The 18,039-nt window shown below is 34.3% G+C and overlaps 1 protein-coding gene across 1 annotated transcript in view; it reads left to right on the forward strand.

Annotated features, from left to right (window-relative positions):
* The first annotated feature begins 4,260 nt into the window (after positions 1 to 4,260).
* LOC110450392 (EGF-like repeat and discoidin I-like domain-containing protein 3) overlaps positions 4,261 to 18,039 on the forward strand; it is a 44,353-nt gene continuing 30,574 nt past the window's right edge. The window contains exon 1 of the mRNA XM_021497878.1: positions 4,261 to 4,335. Within this exon, the coding sequence (XP_021353553.1) occupies positions 4,281 to 4,335 (55 nt within the window). The 5' untranslated portion in view covers positions 4,261 to 4,280. The remainder of the gene's footprint in view (positions 4,336 to 18,039) is intronic.

Genomic DNA, 18,039 nt, shown 5'->3' on the forward strand with positions numbered 1-18,039 from the left:
GAACAATGCCACACACTCAAAAAATATGAAAGTGTTGAATTTGACAAAAATTCAAATTTTCTGGAATTTTTACAAAAAAATCACCAGTTTATCGGAATGATTTGATTTTCATAAAATCACCTCTACATAGTGACATAACTATTATGTGAAACTTTCATTGAATTCTGCTGCTTAATTGTGAAAGGATGGAGCCTCCTTAAGGGATAAGAGAGATAAACATTATAATACTATAATTGTTCAGACATTTTACTATCTCAATGTTTTCACATTATATTGAAGGATACGTCATTTTAAAAACATTTTCAAAGCTTTTCCTCTCAGTTTTAGAAAGAGTTTCCGATTTTTTTATGAATTATTTAGTTTAAATTATCAATACAAATCCAATTAACGATCTTTTGTTGTGAATGGCGTAAATCAAACAAATTATCTTTTCAGTTTGGAAATACATATTTTATTAATACCTGGTTCATTTAAGTTCGATATATCGATATTTAATAAAAAGATAATTCTCATTAAGACACTAAATGCCATTGAAATTACTAAATGTAAAATTTTGGGTCCCAATCTGTAATAGGTGGCGCTGTACTCGCATGAGAAATTGAACATTATATTGAAGTAACACAATATGTCATTTCATGTGTTTTTACCCAATTGTATCGAAATAAAATGTTTCAAAAAGAAAACCATTGTGGTCCATCTTGCAACTGGTTTTTTTAAATTATTTGTACAATTTTACACATTAAACAAATCTATGTTGATATTTGTTTAGGTTTATTTATTATTTTAAGATATACAGATATCCCTCAATATATGAAGATATTTGCAAGATGATTAAACAAAATATATACTTAGGAGACTAATTTTGTAGTTTGTATGGAAACATACATAGATAGTCAGAAAAAGCGTCTGCTTTTTGTTCTGTCTCGATGACGGCGAGTCGACCGTGATTCATTTCACAACTCGCACTGAAACAATTAAGAGTAGTAATATAAATGCCAGTCATAGTAGATAACTAATTAAGGGCAGTGACATAAGATAAATCATTAAGGGCAGTGACATAAGATTAACCATTAATTGTGTTGGTATAAGACAAACCATTGAATGAAGTGATATAAGACAAACGATTAAGAAGAGTGAAATTAGACAAACCATTCACACAAGTGATATCATAAAGAAACCACATTTAAGATAGTGATAAAAGACAAATCATCCAGGGTAGTGATATACGAAAAAACATTCAGGATAGAGATATAAGACAAATCATAAGAGTAGTGATATATGAAAAAACATTTAAAGTAGTGATACTGAAAATAGACTGATGGAATTATTGGAAACACAGGTGAGATTGACAGAGAGAATAGAGCACCTACAATGCAGGTCGATGAAACAATATATATTTCATTGCATCCCAGATATACATAATGCGGATATACTGAGGGCTAAGTCAGAGACTTTTACCATCACGAACTAAGAATGTACACAGGTTTGAAAAAACGGGACTAAGTCAAGTCAAGACCTATAGTAGCGTAGCGGCTTTCCTCTTTCTTTCTTTCTCTTGGAATTGGTGCGTAAGAGTGGTCGGTTCAATGAACAGTTTCCTAGGTCGGTGAAAAACAGAAGAAAATGTCTGCTTCCATTCTTCAAGTATTTCAAAAGGGCGACAGAAGAGTAAAAATGGTGAAAGACAAACTATATGTAGACGGAGAGCTTTACAGAATATCGGCTAGGCATGCAGTCAGTTCTAAGGAATTATCAATGTATCGGTCTCTCCAAAACCCCAGTAAACAGTGGACGGGCGAATAAAAGTGGACTGTCCTCTTCACACCCTCAGACAAGGATAACACTGATACCACCAATGCCCCTACACCGTCCAGGCCACCTCATGATATACCAAAAACAAGAAATTACCCTATGACTAATGCAATTCCCCCACCGACAGGGAACAAAGGAACTTTGCATATGACCCATAATCCATGATATGATATGGTGATCATAGCAAAAACCCGGAACGGTTGGAAAAATTGCTTGACTCCTTGTCATATTATACGTATAAATGGGATTTGACAGTAAATAATTGTAAAAAAAAGGTTGTATGGGGTAACTTCAGACGTACAAAAAAGCAAATTTTTATCAGAATAGTAATTGTATTTGTGAAATAGTATAATTAGAAGAGATAAGGAATTTGAATTCTTAAACTCGGTTAAATGGAAAATCGAATGCAATAATAATTCCTTATGCATGTTTTTCACGCATTTCGCGAATTCTATTCATGCATATATATTGTATTGCACTGATACGTGATACTTTAAACTTGATATCTTTCTAGAAATTCTTCAAGTTTCAGGCGTAATGCCTGACCCGTATCCCTGACCTCAGCGGCCCCTTGGTCGTACACGTGTTATGTAATACACAAGGTAGCATGCTTTTACAGATAGGGACAAGTCCGTCAAACAGTGGGGGCAACCCGTACGAAAATAACTGAGACTATTGAAGGCCAGGGAGCCGTGTTGTAAGAAATCATGACATATTTCTATTTCTAGACACTCGATATCCATAATACCACCTGTGTTTTTTATATGAATATTTACTATGGATATCTTCGTACAGTTTTTTTTTGTCTTTTGGATCCTATCAGTCAGTATAACAAAAGATTGTTTGCTTTTTGTTATCATTTTTATTTGGTACCCATTTTATCCCAACGTGTTTATTGTTCCAAGGCTAAGCCTTTTTTTCAGAATATACGATCCATAATATCTGTGCATTCATTGCCTTTCCTCTACCAGAATTCCCCTACTACATGTAATTATGTGTATTATTTATGATAATGGATACATTAGCGATTTATTCTGGTATGGTGAAAGTAATGAATGGCATATCATTTCATAATCGTGTTTCACTAGACTTACCTTTTATCAATATGCATTTTCTTTTCATGAGATTTTATATATTACAGGTATGTGGTAATATCAACCCGAGCCCTGGTCCGGATCCACATCAAAATCTGAGTACTCGTTCTGATAAAGTACATTGTATCTGTCATATTATTATGCGGAATATTCTAAACACGATATTCTGAGACACATCTTAAAATTCTATTACTGACAGTGACATTTATCTCTATCTGATCTTTAATACATATAAAAATAAACCGGAGTTTCTTGTTAAGATTCAACCGTTTATAGGTAATACACAAAATATGATGCAACTGTTAAACACATAGATAAAGGCAAGGAAGCTAGAATGGTTTTCAGTGATATCAGCAAAGCCGTTGACAGAGTTTGGCATGGTGATTTGATTTATATACTTAGAACATACTGCTTCTGTGATAATATTTTGAAATGTTCTCCCTATCTGAGTGACAAGAGACAGATGGTTGTCTTTGATGAATTTAAATCTTTCTGGAAGCAGGACTTCAACAAGGGTCAGTGTTAGAGATACACTTTTTTTTCTTTTCTGCATAATCGGTAAAGAAGAAAATTTGATTTCTAATGTCAAGCTATTTGCTGACGATACGTCTTTGTATACTTTGATTGAGGGAAACAGACAAGCTGCTGATGTGTTAATGATTTACACATGTGTTGTATACAGTAAAATGAAGCCCCAAAGTTCTCTTCATTGTGAATATGCAAACTTTGCACACATGTTTTTTATACTATCTTTTTTACACGAAGTACTACAGTTTTTTTTCGTTGTACGACATTTTACCAATACGCGCAGTACGCTACATTAGGTTCCCGTGAGTAGCCCCAATTTACATTCCTATGTTTATCTCCTTCCTGGGCTCCTACATGTAGCCCCTACTTAGCATCCTAGATGAAATGTATTTTTTCCTAAGTAGAGCTAATGATTTGGTTACTTACTAGAGCATAAAGCTTAGTTCCTAGGTAGAAAGCAAGACTACTTTCCTAGATGTAGCCCCTGATAACGTACTTAGTCGTCCTAAGTTAAGCCCAAAGTAAAGCTCCTAGGACGAGCCCAAGGTTAAGTCCCTAGGTGCTAGAATTGTGTTATTGATTTACTTTAAGTCTATCTAAACGGAAAAGGCCTGTTTTATATTAGCCCGTACTCTCCATTTGATTCGAATAAGTCACCCGTGGCAATGAAATAAGGAATCGATAAACACCCATTAGCTAAGTACGGTCACATGACTTTGCATGTTAAGATAAAAACGCTCTTGTAACCAATCACAGATTAGCCGTTCACTGTATAAATGTCACACCTACTACACAACTAGAAAAACATATACCAGGTCCTCTGAACGAACCACTAGTCTGATAGATATGGTTCGGATGCAGCTGACATGTGTGGTCGGGGTAGCCTGTTTGATATTCGAGGGTAAGTACAAGTTCACCATTTTAAGTCTGTAATCATGTTTTTATTGAACTATCCATAAATGCTAATTTTACGTTATTACCTCAATGGTTTGTCTTATATCCCCTTCATTGTATCACTAACATTAACGGTTTGTCCCTTAATATGTAATGCTATATAAATAATATGCTAGGGTTTGTTACAGTTAAGTAGTGTGAATTCAAAAATATTGAAATAAAGGCGTTAATAAGCATCTTGTTTCCATATATATAAATCAAAGTGCCCATGGCAATGGAGAATTGACGGCACGAGTGTGGTTATTTTTCTAAGATTTTTATCCTGAATTGGCAGGCTTCCATATGCTTTCATGAGGAATGAAATAAAAAAGCAGCTTTAGTTTTTGATTTACATGATACTTTATGACTATATAACCAAAGTGTTACATGTAGCATGCATTAACGATGGTGTTATGATACTTCAATGTCTCTTTTACTTCACACTACATGTATTGATATTTTATACCTCGATTTATAAACGATATCAAATTGATACTCTTCACGTTTATGGTAAGTTTCATTATGCTGTAACATAATTATTGATTCTCCTCATGTTTATGGTAAGTTTCATTATGCTGTAACATAATAATTGATACTCCTCATGTTTATGGTAAGTCTCATTATGCTGTAACATAATTAGTAACACTCCTCACGTTTATGGGAAGTTTCATTATGCTGTAACATAATTAGTACCCCTCCTCACGTTTATGGTAAGTTTCATTATGCTGTAACATAATAATTGATACTCCTCATGTTTATGGTAAGTCTCATTATGCTGTAACATAATTAGTAACTCTCCTCATGTTTATGGTAAGTTTCATTATGCTGTAACAAAATTATTGATACTCCTCATGTTTATGGCAAGTTTCATTATGCTGTAACATAATTAGTGATACTCCTCATGTTTATGGTAAGTTTCATCATGCTGTAACATAATTATTGATACTCCTCACGTTTATGGTAAGTTTCATTATGCTGTAACAAAATTATTGATACTCCTCATGTTTATGGTATGTTTCATTATGCTGTAACATAATTAGTAACCCTCCTCACGTTTATGGTAAGTTTCATTATGCTGTATCATAATTATTGATACTCCTCATGTTTATGGCAAGTTTCATTATGCTGTAACATAATTAGTAACACTCCTCACGTTTATTGTAAGTTTCATTATGCTGTAACATAATAATTGATACTCCTCATGTTTATGGTAAGTTTCATTATGCTGTAACATAATTATTGACACTCCTCACGTTTTTGTAAGTTTCATTATGCTGTAACATAATTATTGATACTCATCATGTTTATGGTAAGTTTCATTATGCTGTAACATAATTAGTAACACTCCTCACGTTTATGGTAAGTTTCATTATGCTGTAACATAATTATTTTTGAACACAGTAATAGAAAAGCACAGCCAAAGAAAGAAAACTTTAAATACAAATAAAATCACAATTGTTCAAATAAAGGCAAAATATCATGTATGTTCAAATCAGTTTTTTAATAGACTTAATAGACTGTGAAAGACAAAATAATTTTAGAAACATGAAACGCTTTCCAATGAAGTTAAATTTAAAAATTTAACAACAAAACATCCAGTAAAAAGTAGCCTCAGTGATCCATTATTTTTAATTATTTTCCTTGAGATCAAGTAAACTTTAATTTAAACACATCTATAAAATGTCTGAAAAAGTATGACCAACACTGAACCATTTGAAAGAAAACGGAAGCACATCGCATACGGTTGCGTAACTCGTGCCGTCAAGGATATTCACTTAATAGGAGCGACTGTCGAAGACGTTCTGAAAGATTTACTGTTCTAATAATTGCGTAACTTAAACGCTAAATAACATTTCTTGACCTTTCATGGGTGCACGCTTCAATACTAAAAAGGTAAATGAAGACCGCTTGCACAAGATTTGATATAGTAAACAAGTAAATTTGACGGATGCAGTGTTCTGAACAAAGTGATCCGACAGTCTTACTGGGCCACGAAGACAGTAAGTTGTAACCCCACGTTGAGCTCGCATATGAACCATCCATTATTAATTTGACACAACAGTCCATCGAGTTTACACCAATTAAGGCATCTACTGTCGTCGATGGCTTGCGATTTGTGCCTTGTCTACAACGCAATGGCTTGCAGTCGTACAGCGCGCGCTGAACTGGGTCGGTCCTGTTCATATACACAATAAGTGTCGGCCACAATACACAAGTGAGTGGACAGACTGTTGTTTTTCTGTGACTAATTTTCAAGTTGTCTTCTATTTTTTAACCTAGTACCAATTAAAAACGAAATAGCCCATGGCTACTTTTGCTACCGACAGCATGAGCCTAATTCCGAGAAAAGCGAGCACATGGTTCCGGCAAAAACAAAAACATTGTGTTCATCTGCAGCGAACAGTCCAGCTTGGAAAATAAAGGCATTTATTTTAAACTCCTGTAACATCGATTATAAACGCGAATGGCTGTTTTGACGTTTGGGTGTTGTTGTTATTAACATCAAAAAGCATATTTCAATTCAGAACATATTCCACAAACAATTCTTAATGAATTTTCGAAAACTCATTCGAACATTTTGTCGGATTTTTGGCGGATGAATAAATCAACTACAAGAAAATATAGGCGGTTGTTTGGCTTTCCGTCCAAGCACGAGCCGCCAATCCAATAACTTCTTTTACAACAATTATGAAACAAGCTCTAACAAACTTGTATTAAGCACTCATGTTGGCCCGGAAGTAAGCCCCCGGAAGGAATATCTAGAGAAAAACCAAGTGGTTGGCAAGGTGACCCAATACTTTTCACGGCCGATCGGGAATCGAACCCCGCCCGCCTCGTTTAAAGGCAAATGTGTTATCGTATGTGCCACCCGACCACCGATGGTGTCCTTACACATTTAAAAGGGGGAAATCTTACGGAATACTAAGAGCGAATCTATAATGTCTTTATGTCTTTTTAGGCTGATTGTGAGAAGCGTTTGAGTAATGTTTAACTAAGTTGACCCACTGAGACGCATTAAGTATTTCTTGATAATTGATGATGATATATAAATATATATATATATTATAAAAAGAAAAATTCTTAACAACGAGTCTTTAGTACTTTCATCTCTTCTAGGAGATTCTTCAGACTATATATATAACTGTTTATAAAATGTGTCAGTAACACAAAGAATGCATGCGATGCAATATAACATAAACTCAATGTGCTCACTAAAGGCATATTAGGATATATTAGGAGATATTGACAAAATGATTATGAAGTAAACTTTCAAAACAAAATCGATATCACAAGATGAGATATAAAACTGATAACAACCTTCTAATTATGATTGATTTTGTATCAACATCTCATTTTCTTTTATAAAAAAGAAAGTATAGATTCAGCGTGTAGAATACACTTGAAAAACAACTCACGAGAATTGATAGGGACCCTAATCCAATTTCCAAGTTTTACGTTTTTCCCTTCAGTTGTTCAGACCAATTTGGATTTCCAACATTGTGGCGCCTAGCATTGACGAGTCCTAGAAGGACGGAGCGGCTGTATGATTGCAGTGTCATTCTTTTTTATACTGCATCTACTACCAAAGGCTCAGTCACATGTGTGTAGTCACATGTGTGTGTGTGTGTCATGTTCATCGTAAAAGATACAAGGTGGTAGACACTGCTGGTGGATGTATTCGTCCCCCGATGTTTGATGTTGTCATGATCGGCAAAGTAGTCCCTTTTGAGTAGTTGCATGGTTCATAATGGTTCATAGTATATACACTTTACTAATTAAATTGAAATTAGCAAGTACTCTTCTTAATTATGTAATTAGTAAACCTCCCGTTTTAACAACAGTTGTTTAGACCAATCTGGATTTGTCACCAAGCATCACCGATGAGTCACAGAAGGACGAACCAGCTGTATAATGCAGTGCTATTCTGTATTGGCTTACTGTATCTATTGCCACATTTTAAAGGTTCAGTCACCTGTGTGTATGTTACGTACATCTTAATTACCTTTATACGCATTTATAGAGCGCCATTAAATGACTATGTAGTTATAGTAGTACCGATTCTTGAAATTTCAGTTCTTCAAATTATTACGTTAAGATAACTTAGACCATATTATTTCGAGCACCTCTCATCATTACAAGCTGGTCAGTATGGAATACAAAGTTTAAAGGATCTGCTACAAAGTTTAAAGGATCCGCTACAAAGTTTAAAGGATCCGCTACAAAGTGTAAAGGATCTGCCACAAAGTTTAAACAAAGTTTAAAGGATCTGCTACAAAGGTTAAAGGATCTGCTACAAAGGTTAAAGGATCTGCTACAAAGTGTAAAGGATCTGCTACAAAGTTTAAAGGATCTGCTACAAAGTTTCGGTGAAAACACTCGGCTAGAAGTAACTTCTGAGTGTTGCCCATTAAAGAAATGTTCTTGCAAACTAACAAATGAAATCAGCATCGTTCATTGGAAAAAATTATTCAGCATAAACCACAAAAGACCAAAATGGCCAGGGCTAAATTCCTCGATATGGCGTATTAACTCCTAAATATTATACAAATACATTTTCCAATAGAGACAGTGTTTTAAAGTTAACTTGACAAAGGTTTTTTTTTGTCTGTGTTAACATAGATCTGCACTCTGAACTTTCGTTTACTTATCTATATCCGAAAATAACAACCCCAATCAAGAGTAGTACTAATCGTTAAATCGTTAGTATTCGAAATGTACCGAGATTACTTTGAAAGATGTTTCATTCCTTTTCATGTAAAACAATAGCATATTTGCAAAGTAAATTATTTTGTTAATATTCAGATGAACGTGTATTTGACAATCAACCGCTGGTTTTATGTCATATCGCCTCCATATATAACTGAAACAATTCGTTAAGTGTCGTTTGAATGCATTTTTGAAAGTCTGTGATAAAACGCCAAAGAATGTTAACTGTCTTTAGTCGGAATTGCTCCAATTCTACACATAAATGTCCTTAAATATGTAACGACGTTATAGTTTGTGTCCTGTAATTCTTCGTACAATTACATCCAAAGTTTTATATAAAAAAGGTTTTATTTACCACTTAATCTGCATGTACCCCAATAACCACTTCTATGTGAGCCATTTTAGGCCGAGTTTTAACTCTAACAACGTAAAATACACTTTAATCAAAGCATCACCCTGTACCTTGCTCAGTGTTAATGCAGAACCCTGAAAAGTGACGCTTTATTACTAGGTCACTTTGATGAAGACCTAAGAGACTAAAACGTATATACTTTCCCATAGGTATCCGTAGCATTAATCGGTTAGCTAGTTGTTAATATAATATGACCATGTGAGATTTCCTGCTGTCGTCTCCAGGTTATGATGTACCGGTGTGATGGCACTTTAGATAGACTCTTCAGTTGTCCCATTGTCTGTGGACTCCGGCCTGATATGACTTTAATAGCTGTTGCAAAACAATTATGATGTAAGGTGGGCGGAGCTGAGCCGATATAATCTAAAACCTCAAGTCCTCTCATCTTAATGCAACAAGATGTTTATATAAGGGTTAATAATGAACGACAATGATGGGAATTGTTACCATTGTGTTTTAAGTATGTAAATGTAACGACGTCAATATTATATTACAAAGCTTATTAAAAGGACCGGGGTTATGTATTTTGCTCTTTGATAACACTATATATATCCACTTTGTAAATATTTAAGCACATTTTACTATTTTAAAACCCGGTGTTCACATATTTAATTAGGTGTATATTTTGTTTACATGAGATAGAAATGCTGTTTATAGTCCATTCTATTGGTTCTATGTTTACATGTACATAAAGACCCGGATGACAATGTTGTTTGTTCGGCAGTGTTTTATATAATCAATTAGTTCATTACGTTTCATCATTGTTGTAAAATAAATATAGAGATATTTCTATTTTATACAATGGGTCAGTAAAAAAATTATCCGTTAAATCTGCTAGTCAAAACGTGGGAAAAATAAAACAAAATGAAATGAAATGAAAAATCTACTGATAACATTCTTACTGAACGCGTTAATTAGTATAATACACACGGTATTGTAATGTCACATATCAACAGCACATATCAAGTCACAATATATAGCGCCCCTGGGTAAAACAATTGGAAGCAGGAAGTCAACCAAGACATCGTTTTACCTTGTACATTAGAATCAAAAACGATATAGCGACTTTAAAATTGAGGATATTTTACACCCGATATAGATTAGATATATATGCACTTAAATTACATGTCGCCCGGTTTAACCACAGTGACTTTTCAAACATTAGCCAGTTCTGATTGAGGAGACACTTAAATTATGCAACCAATTGTATTAATGAGACAATAGAACCACCAGCTAGTCGGTTTTAGGAGACATTTATAAAATTTAAAGTTACGCGATCAGTCGATCACAAGCAAAATAATAAAAAGAAAAATCTGTAATAAAACCGATTGCGTGAATGGTGAGTCAGGAATATGCAACACCTCGACACACAACATGTAAATTTATGTAAATAAGTGATCAGTATGTTTTTCTGGATACACACGAGCTCGCAAATCGGCGCGTTGTAATTTGTAATGAAAAACTCGTGTTGCAATTATGTTAACTTGGTTTAAAATTTGAATTTATTTTATTCAAACACAATATAAAAGCCAAAGGTATACCATCGATGAACGATCCTAGATCCTGCGTGTACATAGTTATCTTAACTCATTGATAGACACTGGAATGGTGTAGTCGGAGTTCAGTTTATAATAACAATCTTCAAAGGGGTTTATATGGGCTTTATGCTTTCAATATCTATGAGTTCATAACAACATTGGATTCCTAAATGTATTCCATGAATCGCGTTCATACGTCCAGAAACCAAATGTTCTTGTGACCTCATAAATGTTCAGGAAAGTCAATGTATGACTTACATTTACATTTTAAGTGTCTTTTTGATGAAGTTGTTATTGTAAGTACAGATAAAAACTGATACAGCTATTATGCTTCATCTTTACATGGGCGCAACGCAGTAGAGAGAACAGCGACGGCTAACGTTGGCCCAATCCTTATTTCTGATGTTTGCCCAACGTTCTGTCAACATATGCAATTTAACGTTGGGCAAACGTCAGTAAATCGTTGGTTTAATGTTGGTTACCGCATCTGGTGCAGCAATGTAAAGTTAGACCGACGTCAGTACAACAGTACTAGTGGTCCAATGCCAGATACCGACGTCAGTACAACAGTGGTCCAATGCTAGACACTGACGTCAGTACAACAGGGGTCCAATGCCAGATGCCGACGTCAGTACAATAGTGGGCCAATGCCAGATACCGACGCCAGTACAACAGTGGTCCCATGCCAGATACCGACGTAAGTACAACAGTGGTCCAATACCAGATACCGACGTCAGTGCAACAGTGGTCCAATGCAAGATACTGACGTCAGTACAACAGTGGTCCAATGCCAGATACCGACGTCAGTACAATAGTGGTCCAATGCCAGAAACTGACGACAGTACAACAGTGGTCCAATGCCAGATACTGACGTCAGTACAACAGAGGTCCAATGCCAGATACCGACGTCAGTACAACAGAGGTCCAATGCCAGATACCGACGTCAGTACAACAGAGGTCCAATGCCAGATACCGACGTCAGTACAATAGTGGTCACAAGTCGGTACTATATATTGTGTAGAAATGAGACACTGGCAAAAATAAACAAATGTCAGAATGAATTATTTCCATTTTCGTCTAAATGTTTTCTAAGCACATACGTTTTGTGTCACTCTTTCAGTCCTCACTTGTTGATTAATGTAGAAAGAAACTCAATGGACAAATATTTCGCTTAATGCTAATAGTTTTACATGAAGCGAATCCATATTTTTAGTTTGCTCTAACGAAATACTGGCACAATGTCAATAAGTCAAACAGCAATATTAAAATAACAGGAATGCCTTATTTTGAATAAGTATTTATTTAGTCGCTGTTGCATGAAACGCGGGATCTCGATTGCCATCTCCTGTTTAGCAACTTCATGCGAACCTGAAACAGACAAAATATGAAATTCATGAGTATTTAGTTTAACTGTTGTTACCTCAATATTCTGTAGTTTAAACAACAAGGAAAATTGTGATAATAATTTTGATTTTAATTAATGTGGATGAAAATGGGGTTCCTTTCTATTTGCACTATTTTAGTTCGTTGGCACTGTTGAATGTAAACAATAATGATACACAGATTGGTTTTAAATATCAAATCTATTTTTGAAGTGCAAGTATTCAATATTTAAATGAATTGTTTTTTTTATACATATAACAGCTATATCCACAGGGATTTATACACATTATACCAAATACATGTAATGTTTCAATGGGCGCCTGCCACCATGCCGACCGACCGCGACGTCGGCCCAACGAACCTTTGCTAGCTGGGAATACGCGATGTGATGAGGTCACATGTGTTTTGCAAAAATAAATGGCATTTTCGTTAATGGGTTCAAGCATACAGAATTTAAATATTGTAGGGTGAAGCCTGTCATATAGGAAACCCTGATTTAGTTGTCTACTGGTCAACAGGATATATCTAAACGAAAATCCTAATAAGTAGACCATAAGGAACTAATCTAATGTAAGTTTGAAACTCGTTAAAGTCGAAAGCCAGCTAAATATCTAACAATCAAAATTTCAAAACATGAAAGATTCTATTTTTTGTTGTTCAAGGACATAATATTGTCAATAAAACTGGATACGAAATTAAAGAACCAGGAACGAAAACGGAATAAATAATAAATAATATAAAGAATACCCTTTTTTCTTTTATCTCTGGATAGATATGTGTTTCTTGTAGTTACAAAAACAATATTGCAACATATCAAAACGTTATATTGATATAGATAATGATTTAAACCGCCTGAGACATGGGCAATTGTGATATAGAGAATTATATAACAGAACCAAATATCAATGTATAACTCAGTCCAGTTTGCTTTAAAGATAAACACATTTCCATTATCCAGCTGGCAAATAAAATTTCAGAGAAAAATAAAAAAAAAACATAAATAACATATCACATTTTAAATTACTTTCAAAAGCAGTTTCTTATACATATATATCACTTCTCACAAATACTTCAATTTCCACATTAACAAAATATCATAAATCACATACAACTAATCACAAACACTTCAGACCTGTGCAAACCCCAGTGTCACAAACGTTCCTAAGACAATTCGTTAACGAAGGTATATTTCTTTATAGGAAAGCATTATTAAAGTTTAGTGTGCATTATTTTTTATAGGAATATTTCTGAACTTCCGTAATGCTGTTTTAATAAATATTTTAAGTTAAGTAATTCTCTGAATTGGTGAATTGTTCGTGAAAGTGGGTCCTGGTCCTGGAAATACCTACTGTTACCCGATGCATGATTGTGATAGGCGACTAATGTGGGGCCTGGTCCTTGATAGAAAATACTAACTGTTACCCGATGTATGATTGTGATAGGCGACTAATGTGGGTCCTGGTCCTGAAAAGAAAATACCTATTGTTACCCGATGCATGATTGTGATAGGCGATTAATGTGGGTCCTGGTCCTGGAAAGAAAATACCTTCTGTTACCCGATGCATGATTGTGATAGGCGACTTATGTGGGTCCAGGCCCTGGAAAGAAAATACCTACTGTTACCCGATGCATGATTGTGATAGGCGACTAATGTGGGGCCTGCAGAACCGGGCGTTTCTTCTGTGTTGTCTGGGTAGAGGACATTGAAGAAACCAAGAAAGACCTGCTGTTCCTCACTATATGAGCATTACGAGAGACGACTTATTGAGACGTATCGTGAATCGGGGGGATTCGTCGGTGTCACCAGCCAATAGGGAACATTGAAGGAACAAATATTATTGTGTTGCCCTTTGAGTAACACTTAAGATATCGATCTACTCATTTTCTGTTCTACCTACTCTCGTTTGTTGGCAATGTCTCCTTAGACTTCACATGACCCTGGCTGTTGTGAGGACGTTCAACCAGAACCACAAATGGAAAAGAAAAAAACCCAGATAGACCTCCACATGTAAATTAACAATGGTAACTGAAACATAGAAAGCAGACACTACACGAACCTTAGCCTGAACAAAACACGCCTAAAATCAATTTACACTTCTGACCTATCTATATTGTCTTAACAAAATACACACACACAAAATCTGTACTATACAAGGCTACTTCAATTTCAATACATTTGACAAATGGATTGGGCAGCAGGCATAGCCTATTTAAGCCCTTTCCAAACATAGTAACAAACAGTGGTACAAGCATAGACATAGACATTAGAACACATACAAAACACATATAAACAAGTTGGTATTATCAAATCAATAATCAAATTAGGGGAAACAAGTACTAATACTCATTTTTATTATAATTGAATCTAATGGTTTAAATTCTAACCTTTTATTTTGATACCGAAAAGACATATAATATATAATATATATATATATATATATATTATGAAGAGGTAAGAAAATTGATTTGTTGATGGAGCTGCATGTATACATTTGATACAAGGCTACCTCAAACACGTACAAATATGCCGATTATAATGTGGTGCCCTAGTATATGGAAACATGAGGACACAGCTCAGCGATTTCAAAAAAGCACCGAAGTATCAGTTCCAAGGGTATAAACAATAAATGTTCCACAGGTTCACTCTATTGTTTAATAATGTTTGTTTTATCTTCAACAAATCAATACAAAGTGTTTTATAACAAACTTTAAAAATTCCATGTATGAACACGGATCACTCTTTTACAAACCTTAAATATTTGTCTGTAAATTTGGATTATGAGCACACATAGTTGATGCTCCAGTACCTTTTTCAGGTTTCATGATGGGCAATTTCTGTGCATATCTATGACGTTTCTGCATTCCGATTAGCTAACTGCTATTTGCGTGATATTTTTATGCAAGATTCTCATTAGGGTTTGATGTGTGAAAAATTCCCTGCTTATTTAATGAGGCTGCTGCATGTCTGATTGATTGTTTTTCAACACAATATCTTGTGTGTATGTACATATATCTTACTTTTAGCGTGATGTCAAATAACAGTGTTGTTTATATCGCAAGGTGAATATTTCAACTGGCAAACGGATATTTATGCATAGAGTAATTTGGGGACGTTCGACTGGTGTTTATGGGTGTCAAATATGTGAATATGAGTAGTATACAGATTTTATCAATAAATGTCAGGAGGCTGCCTATATTTATGATGTTTGGTCTCAGAATTAAAGACTCCAAAGTTTAACTAGGATATGAAAAAAATCTTTTAGAAGTCAAATTTACAAAAACTGAAAAGGGGAAAGGAATTTTGAAATACAACACAGCACCGGAGGACACTACATTTACACAAAAGGTCAAAAACTGCATTACAGAGACAGTTGATGAATTTTACGTAGAGGGGGTAGGAAAAATATGGAAGATATTGTCATGTAGTTTTTATAAGCAAAGACCAATTGTTTTTTTGATAATTTGAAATGAAAATAAGATCCATTAGGATCACAAATTCAAAAGCACAAGCAAAACAAAATAGGGAACCTCGGAAGATTCAGAGACTGAAACATTATATAAATTACCAGTAGAAAAACGATTGAACTTGCTATTGTATCCTAATGATATCCATGGACAATTTGAGTGTAAAAATACATCCGTAAAACCAGGATCGAAAGATTGCTGTAAAGGTCAAAGGCACATTGCTATGAAAATGGGAGAAAACGACAAAACATTTTTTTTTTTTGTTATTTGGAAAAAAACCATTTTGAGAATAAATTTATAACAGAAGTAATCACAAAATATGGGATTATATCTAAATAATCAGGAAGAAGCTAATTAATTTGAAATTGTATACTAGTAAACCTTCATCTTCCAAGAAACTAACATTTTATCTAGTATAAGGTAAAACTTAAGAAAAGGGTTAAAGATATAAACAAAATTAAAACATGAAAAATGTCAAAAACCAAAAGTCTGATGGAAATGGATCATAGTTCTATTAAAAAAAATCAGAAAGACATTTTTGGTCAGATCAATAACAGGGAAACTTTCAGAATTTGAGAATTTGTGTATACATTACGTGTATACAAAAAGAAAATAAAGACAGACGCTATTGAAAACAATTTGAGACCAAATCTCACTTTCAAATGCAGATTATTACTGATAACGCAAGGCTTTTGTATGATGTAATGTATATGTTAGAGGAAAATTATTGAATTTGTCAGATTTCGAAAAGTTCTTTGATTTAACTGAATGGAATTTTATACACAAGATATGGGGGTCCTATGGTCTGTCATTACGATCCTGGATCAAACATGTGTATTTATTTAGGGATACAACTTTTTTCTTTAGCAATGAAATCAAGTACTGGACTAAAGATAAACTAAGTCAACTCCAGTCTATACTGGGTAAGGAAATAAAAAGTAGTCACCGAAAAAAACATTGCGAACACTTGAATCTTAAATAGTCTACATGTCACTTCAGATTAGTAGGCATTGTATTTTCAGCTTTTAGATATTTGACATATAGAGGCATCATTACGTTGGTTGGCCGTATTTCAGTATTAATAATCCTTGTTATATCAATGTGTGTTTACCTGTTTTCTAGTCTCCGAAATCCAACACAGGAGTTCATCATTACACCGAATAAAGATATTTAATTTAATTTTATATGGAACTTTAAATGTGAAAGTATAAAAAGAGGTACAATCATCGCTAGTATTGAGGAAGGAGGCCTTAATATGACACATATTACATCCTACATGAAAAACCTCATGGTCAAATGGATAAAAAGAGTATGTGGATATCAAAGAGTATCTTGGAAAGTCCTCACAAACCAACTCTTACGATTCGGTATATGGACCATAATTCCTCACTAAATAACCCTAACCATTTGGTATACGGTCAATAACTCATTATTAAATAAACCCGAACCATTTGGTATACGGTCAATAACACATTATTAAATAAACCCAAACCATTTGGTATACGGTCAATAACTCATTATTAAATAAACTTGAACCATTTGGAATACGGTCAATAACTCATTACTAAATAAACCCGAACCATTTGGTATACGGTCAATAACTCATTATTAGATAAACCCGAACCATTTGGTATACGGTCAATAACACATTATTAGATAAACCCAAACCATTTGGTATACGGTCAATAACTCATTATTAAATAAACTTGAACCATTTGGAATACGGTCAATAACTCATTACTAAATAAACCCGAACCATTTGGTATACGGTCAATAACTCATTATTAAATAAACCCGAACCATTTGGTATACGGTCAATAACTCATTATTAGATAAACCCGAACCATTTGGTATACGGTCAATAACTCATTATTAGATAAACCCGAACCATTTCGTATACGGTCAATTACTCATTCTTAGATAAACCCGAACCATTTGGTATATGGTCAATAACTCATTACTAAATAAACCCGAACCATTTGGTATACGCTCAATAACTCGTTATTAGAAAAACCCGAACCATTTGGTATACGGTCAATAACTCATTACTAAATAAACCCGAACCATTTGGTATACGGTCAATAACTCGTTATTAGAAAAACCCGAACCATTTGGTATACGGTTAATAACACATTATTAAATAAACCCGAACCATTTGATATACGGT

Source organism: Mizuhopecten yessoensis, unplaced genomic scaffold (assembly GCF_002113885.1).
Source record: "Mizuhopecten yessoensis strain PY_sf001 unplaced genomic scaffold, ASM211388v2 scaffold5197, whole genome shotgun sequence".
Lineage (NCBI taxonomy): Eukaryota > Metazoa > Mollusca > Bivalvia > Pectinida > Pectinidae > Mizuhopecten > Mizuhopecten yessoensis.